The following is a 12,796-nucleotide window of genomic DNA, read 5'->3' as shown; positions in this document are numbered from 1 at the left end:
ACTTAGCTCTTCCCCAGCCTGTGCATTTCCCTGGAAGCTTCTGATCTTAGGAGCACCGTTCTGGGAAGGAGCATAGTAGGCTCTTTGTGAACAAACCAGGCAGATGGAGGAAAATCCAGCTCTAGACACAAAGCCTGTAACAGGGCTATATCTATAAAGCTTGACGTCAAAAGGCTTGCTCTTCACACACAAAAATAGCCTTAATTAAGAACTTAGTCATGGGTTCAGGTTTAAGCCTTACATGTCTGTTAAATACAGATTTCATTTGAAACCGTTTTTTTTTTAAAAAAGCTTACTATAACCAAAATTAAAGGCACATTTTACATTTTAAAATCCCAATATTTAGTCACCCTACAGGAACATTCATCCCTGGATTCGTAATTGAAGATGGAAAATTGACACTGTCTATGCCAAGGAATAAAAATCCATCACACAAGTGCTTTAGGCAGAACTTCAAACAAGGTCATACCTAGTTTTCCATCTTCATTTTGGATAGTAAGAGCAAAGATACCCATACCAAAGCATCTATAGACTGACCCACTATCAAGTCAACAGAAGACTTTCCCCTTAAAGTGTTAGGTCCAGGATTCTGAATCGTAGTATTTATCAAGTTCCCAACACCAAGCCAGTTTATTTTGAAGAGGGGTTAATGCGGGAGAAGATGCAGTGGTTAAAATGACCCAACATCCCCAAGAAATGATATGAAAAACAAGGACACTTGGTTTAAAGTTAGTAGTCAAATTCTCCAAGGACGTCCGTTTTCTTTAATACTAAATAGCCAAATGTATATTTTTAATGACCTCCTTGATCTAACACTTAACTTCACTGACATTATCCAAATTAGTGTTTATTAATTTTGGACTGTAACGTCACTTGGTTCTTGGCTACTAACCTTTCATGTTACTCTTGGATTTGTCAGTTTGCTTGCCTGTGGGGGTTTGGGCTTGCTGCCCCTGCCCACTGGAAGAGGCTGCCTGCTGTGCTGCTTTCTGCTTTAACATTGTCCAGTCAAACGTGTAGTCATATTGGTGATTCAGGGTCCTGGGGAGGGTGAAAGGAAAGAGCAAAATATTCACTGCCACACAATGTTGCTGTTGTATACCAAGCAAGTTTTACTGAAACTAAAATTTAATGATGTTTTGTAAAACACTTTGAAGACTGAGTGGTGTTGTGGATTAATAATTAAAATCTGCTTGGCGCTAGCTTAAAAGCCACTTGGCAGTTATTTACCATTGCGGAAACATTGGCCAGAATCTAGAGAGCTCCATACATGGTGAAAAGCACTGCTACTTGGTTGCTGGGGTGGGGTGGGGTGAGGGAAGAGACCATCTTCCATCACACACCATTCCCCCATCTTTAGCTGGTTGCATCCCCATGCACTAAGGCAATCAAAGGCAGCTTTTGGGGTTGCTAGAAAAGCTCTTGTGAGTGTGCATGCCACTGTGTGTAGCCCTTGGGATCCTGATCATTTCTATTACATTAGTTTGCACTGACGCTGTGATCATTTTGGGGGCAATTTAATACCTACAATAACTAAGGTTGATCAACAGCCAATTGTGCATTACAATACGTTAATGCACAACTTACAAATACAAACTAGGTTGAACCTTATTTAATAATAAAAAGTTTCAGATTGAAAATCATTTTAGTGTTCTATCAAGGCAGACCATTCAACTCCTACCCTGGTAAGGATCACTCCTTATGTCCATACTTAATTCCTATAACCAGTCCTACTCTATCCAGCCTTTTCTCAAATTGGGGCAAATGTTCTTTATGCACCCAAAATGATCACAAAGTTTGGCATGACATTGTGATTTTCTTGCCAAATGTAAATTGGCTTGTTTCTCCAGGAAATCAAGCTAATGTAATGGTCCCTGAAATAAGGGTATTTTCCTATTTGCTCAAATAGTAGATTTGTTCTTTTCTTAGAGTCATGTGTGTTAAGTATCCATTTTTTAAAAAATTGAACTGTGTTCCTGTTTGGAAATCATGATTTATAAAATATTTGCTTCAGCATTACTTCTAGATAGTGCAAAGAATACCCTCAGCCAGATGAAGAGATTAAAACGCTACTTGTTAAGGCTATTGAGGGAACTCACAAAACTGTTGGCATGATACCAAGGATTCTACTTATGCACAAAACAAAACAAAAAACACCTTTTCTGACCATTTTTTTCAGTTTTAAAAGTTTACTGGTTATTAAAACCTGACCAATTGTTAATTATTATTTTTGGCAAAATTTCCCGCGAAAACTGACCTGAAAAGGATACGGAATAACTGCCTCAGATACATATAATCAGGAGCCTCTTCAAAGCGCAGGCCACGGCAGTAGTTCAGATACATTGCAAATTCTGCAGGAAATCCCTGTAAACAGATGTAATCAGACTATGATCTACAGGAAGAGTCCCTTGTAGGTCTTAAATTCAGGAAGTCAGTTCTATGGTACTACAATACTTTTTTTTTAAGGAGAGGAGCACAAGGAAAATTAACTTGTCTGCGTAACACCACCACTAGCAAAACAACTCCATTAATACATGGAATCCAACACCTGGGATTGGATAATATATTCATTATTACTGATAAAATCTACATAGTACCTAGGAGATATTGTCTGCTTTATTAAAGAAAAGACTGGTTTTTGTCACAACAGGATATGTTTCTAAAAACAGTTTTATCTGCTTACCTTACACAAAACTTCAACAGGAGTAGACATCTTCTTTTCACTAATCTTTTCATACTTCTGCTTCTTTGTTGCAGCCTGTGGAACATGTGGATCAATGTAAATGACACAAGGATAGTTGCAATATCAGATGGACAGAACCCTGAAGACAAAAGGCTTTATATGAAATCTTCATGTTCAACAATCCATTTCAAAGGGAATGAAGGTCAATCTGGTATTAAGTTTTGAATACCGCTGAATGCATTTTACTGCAGCTTAAGGTGTCATGACATGGTTATCTTAGGTGGCTGTATTTGTTACTTTTGCCCATTAAGCCAGATAGCTAATATAGTAGGCCTTTAATACCCCCTTCCTAAAGACTATATTAGATTGTATTTGTATCTGATATCCTAATGTTTTCAACACAAACTGCTATTGCACAGCCTCAGATAACTGTACCTATATTATCTGAATTCCACTTGCTTTATGGACCACTATTTTGCAATAGAAATTGCAAGTATAGGGACCCTAATCCCGATAAGGCTCATGGGGGGGGGGGTAACCCCACCCTACCCTCATGCTAGAGGACTGAAAATGAAAACACAAAAGATGTAGCTGCTACCTTCGTCTTTAAAGTACTATGCATTTTGGCTCTGACCAACAGTGGCTTTCCTATCTGGAGATGGTGTGGGTTAATTCATTTTAAGATGATTAATGTAGGTTTAGCATGATTGTGATTAATTTTAATTGCAACTATTTTTACTGTAATAAAATAAAATCCTATTTAAATTTTTAAAAATCCTTTTGTGTAAATAAAAAAATAATCAGTGTTTTATGCACCTACAATTTTGTTCTAAAACCCACAAAAATGATAGATTGCATATTTTTCCATGAGCTTTTCACACTATGCAGCTTTTGGGACTTTTAATAAGTTAACAAAACTGGAATGACAGGTACACAGTATTGTGGTTGGCCTACTGTTTAAGTAAGGTCCTCTACAACTCTTGAAAATGGTAAGGAACCTCCAGTAAGATTTCATGCCATACCTTTAGTCCTTGCCATGGCAGACTGGTTCTGTTAAAGTACATCAATACATATCCTAGTGATTCCATATCATCACGACGACTGCAGGGGGAAAAGGCAGTTTTATGAGTTTATGGTTAAAATGCATAGCAGCATTTACAGTTTGATGTCTCAACAAAGTTTGAAGTCAGAAACTGTCAGTAAAACTTCTAAAAACATAAATGCACAGAAAGCAAGAATGAAAAATTAAGTTTGACAATTTTTTTGCAGAATAATTCAGAAATTATGCTGCCACTACCATTTCTAAGTTAAGTTTTTCAGGCCAGAGATGCATCCATAGACCTAGAATTTTAGTGTTCAGGGTTTACTGTTATGTATATTGGTGAGCACAATGAAGTAGCAATAGCATGACAATCTATTCTGATCCTCAATGTCTACAGTATTTAAATGAAAGCATCTCGGATACAAACTTAGCTTTTTAAGCTCTTTTACTTTTCATCTGATTCCAGCAATGACCAACTTCCCTCCATTCTAGAATCAGCAGCATAGCAACACAAGGAAAAGTTGTGCTATAAGCAGGGGGGTCAGCATTTTTGATGGTATCTGTTTAGCCTTAGAGTGCATTACTCAACCAACTTTCCAGAAACGAGAATGCTGCCACTAACTATGGGGCTTAAAAAGCGAAGTATTTGAACCAAAAATAAGAGCAAGCTCTCCCCATCAAAACATTTTTTGACACACGTTTAGTAAAATAACACACATACAAACCCCCAATTACCAGCAGCTCAATACTACACTACCATGACTGAATAGAATCTGGGTTTAGGGGGTTTGTGATTATGATAGGAAATGCATTATTTTATTTGTACGACATGCTTTGACAACCCCAGTTCATCAAAATTATTACAGAAAAAAATGTTTTCATCAAAAGGTACTTTTGTTGGAAACATTTAATCTACTTTCATAATTACAGAAATTAACATTAGGGAAGAGTTCGTTAAAGTAAGATCTCAAATATTTACAACATCTTGTATCATTACCAAAACTGCTTTGACACTTACCTCTGTTCAATGCCAAGATGTGCATTAATGCTGGCATATCTGGCTGTACCAGTGAGATTTTTGTCTTCTCTATATGGTATATGTTGCCTTGTCCTGTTGTCCCGGTACTTTTTGGCCAAACCAAAGTCAATAAGGAATAACTTTAAAAAAAGTAAATAGATTAATGTTTCCGAGCAGTTTGGAAACTACATCCATGTCTTTGAAATACACATTCATTAGAGACTTCAGAGCTTTCCAAATTAAATCTGACTATAATTAAATCCAAGGGAAGCACTGTCATAACTCTTATTAACCAGTTCAAACAGAGAATATTCAAATATTTCTAAATCTTTTCTATTTGATTAAGAAAGACTTATGTAAGGCTATTCGGAGTGAGATTTAGTCTAAAATCTAGGTATTATGCCAACGTAAAATTAACAGCTTCCTATTATACAATGTACCAAGAAAAAGGCAAATTTCATGCAAGTGTACTTTGGCTTTAGTTTCTCAAAGCAATTTTGCTTTTCTGTCATTTACTTATTAGCTAGCAGCAATTCCATCTTTTCATCTTTTTCAATATGCTGCATTAGTAATTCTTTGTTATTGAAGAGCATCTACAAAATTTCTTACATTCAATTCAATCCATCCAAAATCTAATACCTAGCAAAGTTCTTTGTTATATTGAAAACAAGTTAGAACAGACATACACAGTTAAATTAGCTTTTTAAAAAGTTTTAGCCATGCCTAACTTGGGAAATGTGCCCAAGTATCTTAAGTACACATTCATATGACTGATTTCTAAACTAAATAGCAGCAATTATGTCATAGAACAAAGGAAAAATATGTCTCCTAAAAACTAAGAGAACACCTGATATGTAGCTAAGTTCTAGTACACAATATATTTTTAACAGATTCAAGGAAGATTACTGATGACTTTAAGCATACCCTTTGGGTTGTATCCAATGTTAGTTTAACTTAATTCCCATTAATTTCAATGGGTCTACTCTAAGTGGAGCACTGGATACTTTTATTAAGTTTGCTGGGCTCACAGTTACCACAGCGAAGGTGAGTAATATGGAACCGAGAATAAGAAGGGAAGCATTTAAAGCTAACTAAAATAAACATGTTTATGTTAAAGGTGTACGCAGGTGGAAAATACCTTATCATCCATCATAAATGGACTGGAAACAGCTACAAAAGCACAGAATAGCTGATCCAAATGAGAAAATGTTTAAACCTCAAATAATCTTTGAATGTTTTATCTTCCAACTAGCATAAAATTTAAATGTGACACAACCAATTGATCATTAAAACTTGTTCAAATGTTGCTATGAAGATAGTAAAAATAAAATCTTCAGAGATGCATCTATAATTTCTAAAGTTAAAAGTCTATTACAATAACTTCTACTGGACTACTGTATTACTGATACTTGCTATTACATTTAAGTGCTCTTGATCTGAATCAAGATGCTATTTCGGAGAGGCAGTTATGCGATGTTTCAACATAACTCCTTCTATAAAATCCCTTCTACACACAAAATAGAAATGCTCTGTTTCTTCATGGTTTGGTAGGGGAGACAATCTGTTTCCTCCCATGTAAACCTTATTCCTTAATGTGACTAGTGCAGTAATATCTGGTAGACTGAAGTATTAGATACTGCATTTTTCAACATCTGCAATACACAGAAACACTGTCACCTAAGGTAATTTTCACAAATAGAATATTTTAAAGCAACATAAAGTAAAACATTTGGTTGTTGTGTGTCATCAAGTTCTGGTGATGAAAATATCCACTCCCAAATAACTGTGAAAGTGAATGATCCAATGGAGGTGGGGGAGGTGAATACAAGAAGAGGGGCTTCACCACATACTCTCTTCCATGGTAATACATCTCCCCAATCTCCACCTTGTAATGTATGCTGCTTTGCTGAGGTTGTTGGGAAAGGAAGTTACCAGGCCTAAGAATAAGGCTCCCTCTTAGTCAAATTGCTTCAGCTGCAAGGTGAACACAATAACGATAAGCCAAACTAGATGGAGCACTATTCATACAATAAGCAACTGCATGAATGGTGAGGGGTTTTGTTTTAAATAGCAGTTGCAGGGTTCAAATAAGAATCTGGACCTTAACAGCGAGTACAAGGGTCTTTAACTCTTTGCCTCTTGCTACAATACCAATACAGTTCAGCACCACACCCCTACACCTGTTATTTGCAGTGGGAGAAAAGCTGCTATTAGCACTAAACAGTCCTCTCTCCAGCACTAGAACTTATGGCAAAAAAAGAGTACTTTTGAGGTCCAACTCTCCCCCTTCCATTTTTAACAGCTATCCTAATTTTAGAACAAGTTAAGTTATAACTTCTTTTTAAATGGAACAGCATCCAGTCTTCACAATGAGCCAATTCACACATAATGCTAAGTCATGATTTAGCACTGAAACTGAGCAAATTATTGGGCTTGTGCAATCCTTCCTCCTCGCTGCACCCTGCCAGAAGGAGAACTTCATTAGAGTTTAGTTTCATTTCCCATGAAAGCTAGCTTGCTATTTGTACAAACCAGAGATTGTGGTTTAAGACGAACTCTAGTTAAACAAGCCAGCTAAATAACCGGTGCAGAAAGGGGGAAGCATGCAAGCCCAAGACTTGACTTGGACTCATTTCAGTTCATGCACGCATCATGATAAACCCTGGTTTAACATTATGTGCTAAGCGGCTTAGATTAGCTTCACAAACTCGATACATAGCACCATTTGAACCAGATGCTAATGCTAGCCCAAGAAAAGGCTTTACATAATTAAATCTCTTCTCAATCATCCCAGAGTGCAGGTCACAGAATAATGGGCTCAAGTTACAGGAAGCCAAATTCTGGCTGGACATCAGGAAAAATTTCCTGACTGTTAGAGCAGTATGACAATGGAACCAATTACCTAGGGAGGTCATGGGCTCTCCCACCCTAGAGGCATTCAAGAGGCAGCTGGACAGCCATCTGTCAGGTATGCTTTAAGGTGGATTCCTGCATTGAGCGGGGTGGGGTGGAATCAATGTCCTTATTGGACCCTTCCACCTCTACTATTCTGATTCTACGAAATACTGGCGATTTCGCTTACTGCATTTCTAAAGCTGAGAGTCTCTAGAGAAGCAGAATAAAATTCAGCTTAAACAAATGAAAAAACTGCCTAAGACATCTTGTGTCCATTAACAGGGATATAGTAAAGCTTCAAGAATACAAAACTACCTTGAATTGCTTAGTTTCTTGATCTGTACTCAATAGTTTGTTTAAATGCACCGCTGGAAACAAAAGGTGATCCTTGTCTCTTACTATACATTTGGATAAAGCATTAAAGCTATTAATACACAAGGACGTGGTATAATAGGTCTCGAGTGTCCCCACCTGAAATGCATTTTTCCAAATAAACACCATACTGTCAATGAACAGGGTGGCAAATCTCACCAAGACCTCCTACATCCAGATACAGACCATGCACACTTAGCCTGCATATGTGATCCGTCCCAGCATACCCTGCATCCTCCTTGTTACTGCATTTTAGAACACAGGGGCATTCCTCAAGTATTAACACAAAACATTTGGGCAGTTAAATCATACCCAACATTGTTCACATTTAAACTGACAGAAAAAGAAACTTATAGTTTAAACAAGCGCCGCAAGGAAAACGTCTTAGTAATGTTACATGTTTGCCAAGTATGTCTGAATAATGCCAACATAAGGTGCTTTTTGCAAGTCTACATGTTTTCCGAAACAAAACAAAAAAGCATATGAGTCTGGGATTGAGGTTGGAATAGGAGACAGTTTCAGACCTGGTTTAATCCTGAGAAAGATGGGTCCTGAGAAGTACTAACAGTCATGCTTCTTTTCCTCTTCCCCACTGGAGATTCTAAACACTGAACAAACAATAGAGGGTGGCAGTGCATCAAACAGTATTGCTTACATTGCAACAATGGCTGGCGCAGACAGGCAACACCGAGGCGTTAGAGAAAGAATAGGGTAGCCAAATGCCATCCTTCTTCCACCAAGCACTACAGTTTTCCAGAGGAAGTAACATTATAAGGAAAAAATTTAGAAGATGTGGCAAGATAGATTTTGAGCGTGAGCCACTTCAAAATGACACTGCCTTGAATAGGGATAGCAATGACAACATTTGGCTTTAATAAAAAGAAAATTTGGATTTTATGTATAAAAGTATCCTTTGGCTCCACAAACTGCCCTTCCCCCAAATGACATGTAGGAAGTAAATCTTCAGTAAGGAAGAGGTAGAAGGCATTTAGTCACCTTAAGTTCACTTTCATAAGCATGCAGGGCTTATTCTAGCAGAGATGAAAGAAAATCTTATGCTAGGAGTGAAATCACTCCTAAACATGAAATTAACAACAAATTTGAGAAATTCAGCAATCCAATTTGAATCACTACGTTATAAGTTAGTTTATAATAAAAAGGTTTCTGGAACAAGATTACCGTTAACACCCTAACCTAGAGTGACTGCTTATGTCTTAAAACATTACACTGAAGACACAAAATTTACCTGAATTTTTGCTACAGGAAGAAAACTGCATAGGGTATCAAAAAGCAAATTTTCCTTAAAAGGAGTTGCTGTTTAAACAGGCCTGAAGCAAAATTTGATTTAAATTCTGCTTAGATTAAACCAAGGGATTTACACTCCTATGTCCAGCATTATTTGAAATATTAAACTGAAAGCAGATGCCCACTATTTAAGTATATGGCACTGAACCTAAATGGTTCTCTGGGAATTATAAATGTGGTCTGCAATTTATATCTTCTAGTGTGATCCTAACAAGGTCACCTAATAAAGCACAATAGCATTTTCCAGGCCATATTTCTACTTCAAAGAAAAACAAGGTGCTGCAATGCCAGCCCACTATGACTATCAAAACAGTGGAGAAAGGGCCCAAAAGAGAAGAAAATCCAGAATAAAACTGGTCTATTTTTTTCTAGTTCCAGTTCTTGCCAGAAAGTTAAAGAATTGGATTATATTAAGGAAACAGAATGCTAGAGTATGAAATATAGAGATATACAATGTTTAATAGAAATAGTATTACAGGAAATATTTTACCTATTAAATTTAATTGTGGCAATTTCTTCCCACCCTACCTCCCCAAAAGTTGCTTTTTAAACTGGTGCACTGAACTCCTTTAAAACAGAATTCAACAGTTGCTTGTTGGTTGGCTGGTTTTTGTTCTAAAGTAATGGCCCCAAGTTGGCATTCATACAGGCAAACAAAGGTAACATTTTATACCTAGTTGTATCTTAAAACATTGATGGCCTAGGAAGAACCCATGGGAATCTTGCTCCCAATAAGAAAAAAAGCAATCACATACATTTGTCCTGCTCTTAAGAATTTCTATTTAACAACATGCTTAATGCATTGCCAATGCTGCCTGTCTGCCCGAGCTCAGTGTAAGGTAAAGTAAATTTGACTCCCACAAGCTAGTGAAGAGAAATACTTTTCAACAAAAAAAGTTTCAAAAGGAAACATGCATCTCCAGCTAAATTAATGCATCAGCCCCTTCTGCCCACACTTAAAATCCAGAAAAAATGTTAACAGTAGTTAAAGTCTTTAACTGTTAATCTACATCTACCATTAACTGCACTCTGAGCTTCCACAGGCTTGTGAAAGCACAGGAAGAAGTTAAGTCAACAGGCTTGTTATTAGAAGCCAATGGTTCTGTACAGATTGGTTACAGCCAATTTTACGACCTGGATAGCTGGTAGTTGAGGCTCCACCATGCTGGCATAAATTCAGTGGATAATAGTAAATCGCAGTTTATGGTAAGTGGTGCGACTGCAATTCATTGATCCTGAATAGTCAATGATATCATTGAACAGACTTGGGTACTCAATTAGGAGTCAGTTATACAACATATTGATTTGTACAATTAAGATCTAGCCAAAGGTTGGGGCCACAGCTGATTTCTTCATGTAGCAGTAAGACTGCAATTCCCAACTCTTGCCAAATAATTGACATGTTTAGCAATGCCAAGCAATTAACTGAAACTGCACAGCATTTCCATGAACTGCTATTTTCAGAAGCATTATCTTTTGTTCTTTCATGCAAAAAAAGTATTAGACTAACCTTATTACAGTGACGCCCGATACCCATTAGGAAGTTATCTGGTTTAATGTCTCTGTGTATAAAATTCTTTGTATGCACATATTCAATTCTACTGATCATCTGTAAACAGAAGAAAAATAGTCAAGACTTAAAAGTATTTAAATAATATTTTAGGCATACATTTTAGCAACGTGTTTTAGCAAAACCCTACAATATAATACAGGTACTAACAGTTGCTACTGCAATTAATTGTTTACATGTAACCCAAGCCATTCAACAAGACTACTAATGGTTAGTCTACTTTTGAATATTAGCCAGTGTTAAAAAAAAAAAAAGGCTGTCCAACCTACTTTCCAGAGATCAATAGTATTGAGTTTCTCCATAAAGGCTGTAAATACTTAGAAGGCTTCATTATGTACGAATGCCACTCATATTATCGATTTGATAGAAAAACAAGGGAAATTTTGACATAATCAAGGAGTTGGTACTTTTGCTACAATTCTCGACACAACTGAACATCTGCATACTAAACCCAATATAGTCAGACTTACCTTTTTCAAATAGCAATCCATACCTAGACTGACTTGAGTGGGAGTACTTCACTTCTGTTCACATTGCTACTTAATCAGGAATTAAACTATTATTCCTAATTACTGTGCCACCATGTCAGCGATCAAAGCACCTAAATCAACTGTTTAGCAGATAATCTGAAGTCCATCAATATTGTCTCTTTAAGGTAATTTCCCACAACTTGCTTGGAACCGCTACTGCTCTTCCAAACAGATACTTAAGAGCAAATATCACTGCTAGAAAGCCAAATCTGGAGCAGTTGTTTCCAGTGGAAGTTCTCACAGTAAGTGTCAACTGGCACTCAAGATTATACAATGCAAACTATTCCAGAAATAAATCTTTATCCATAGCAATTCTAGTCTAAGGACAAGAACCTATGCCTTTGCAATTCTCTACATTATATGCCCATACTGGGCATTTGAATCTTTTTGCAAATGGGGCGCTACTGAAAGATTTTGTGCATGTTGCCTTTAGTATTCTTAATTTCAGTTGGCTTCAGTTTACCACCTGTTATTTTGGAAATATGGCTACAAAAGCACCCTACTGTTATGGTTGCCCTTCCTAGCCAAAGATGCATGCACATCTTTCTTCTTCTCCCACTAATATTTAGGATTAAGGTTTCAAATAAGGTTAAGTAGAAGACAAAAACATGTAATGCAGTTGCTTGCATGGCTCTTATCAATCATTTTCTATATTGCTAGTCTTGCACTATACACAAAAAAGCTGCCATTATCACTGTTTTATTTCTATCTGGGTCAAATATTCACCAGAGTACATGTAATACCAAGTTGTACAATCTGACCTACTTGGAAGAAAGAAGCAAACAGCAGTTTAAGGCACTATAATATTCCCTAGTGTAACATTTGCACATTTACATACCTGGTCTGCTAACATAAGTACTGTTTTCATTGTGAACCTGCGCGAACAGAAGTTGAAGAGATCTTCAAGGCTGGGTCCAAGAAGATCCATGACTAGAACATTATAATCTTTCTCTTGACCATACCACCTGCAAAGAAGCAGAAATTGATTCAATTTAAGTACATCTGAAAGTAATTCCTAATTTGTTAAAAGTTAATTTGAATAAATAAAAATTATTTGGTAGAGGCAATTTTCTAAATAATTTGATGAATCACACTTTTACAGTTTTATTTTTGATACAAGTTTTAAAACCTGATAATTGGTCAAGGTTTAAGAAACATATCCAAAGTGTCATTCTGCTGACAGAAGCAGTTCCATCAACAGTACTGGGAGTGAGGAGATCCCCCTCCTTGCAGCTTCCATGCGCTCTCAGAATCTGCTCTGGAGAGTTGGGAAACCCTCCAGTGTAGATTTTTACATGGTGTGGAGGGCTGTGGAGGGGAGGACGGAGAGAGAAAATCCTGTTACACTAGCAGAATTCTGCTTACACAATGTTAAATTTAA

The 12,796-nt window shown here is 36.9% G+C and overlaps 1 protein-coding gene across 6 annotated transcripts in view; it reads right to left on the bottom strand.

Moving 5' to 3' along the window:
- The window catches only part of CSNK1A1 (casein kinase 1 alpha 1), a 45,765-nt gene that overhangs the window by 16,640 nt on the left and 16,329 nt on the right, over positions 1–12,796 (bottom strand). For 2 of the 6 annotated variants that reach the window (XM_063120581.1, XM_063120580.1), the window contains exons 3-10: positions 12,254–12,380; positions 10,826–10,924; positions 8,535–8,618; positions 4,744–4,883; positions 3,706–3,784; positions 2,684–2,758; positions 2,258–2,364; positions 893–1,041 (exon numbers count right to left, since the gene is read on the bottom strand). In XM_063120581.1, coding sequence (XP_062976651.1) covers positions 893–1,041; positions 2,258–2,364; positions 2,684–2,758; positions 3,706–3,784; positions 4,744–4,883; positions 8,535–8,618; positions 10,826–10,924; positions 12,254–12,380 — 860 coding nt within the window. Of the gene's footprint in view, positions 1–887; positions 1,042–2,257; positions 2,365–2,683; positions 2,759–3,705; positions 3,785–4,743; positions 4,884–8,534; positions 8,619–10,825; positions 10,925–12,253; positions 12,381–12,796 lie in introns of those variants that run through there. The other 4 variants (XM_063120584.1, XM_063120583.1, XM_063120582.1 and 1 more) reach the window with 3 other exon arrangements.

Source organism: Elgaria multicarinata, chromosome 3 (genome assembly GCF_023053635.1).
Source record: "Elgaria multicarinata webbii isolate HBS135686 ecotype San Diego chromosome 3, rElgMul1.1.pri, whole genome shotgun sequence".
Taxonomy (NCBI): Eukaryota; Metazoa; Chordata; class Lepidosauria; order Squamata; family Anguidae; genus Elgaria; species Elgaria multicarinata.
The sequence above is the reverse complement of the archived record's forward strand: the minus strand, read 5'-3'. Positions and strand labels throughout refer to the sequence as shown.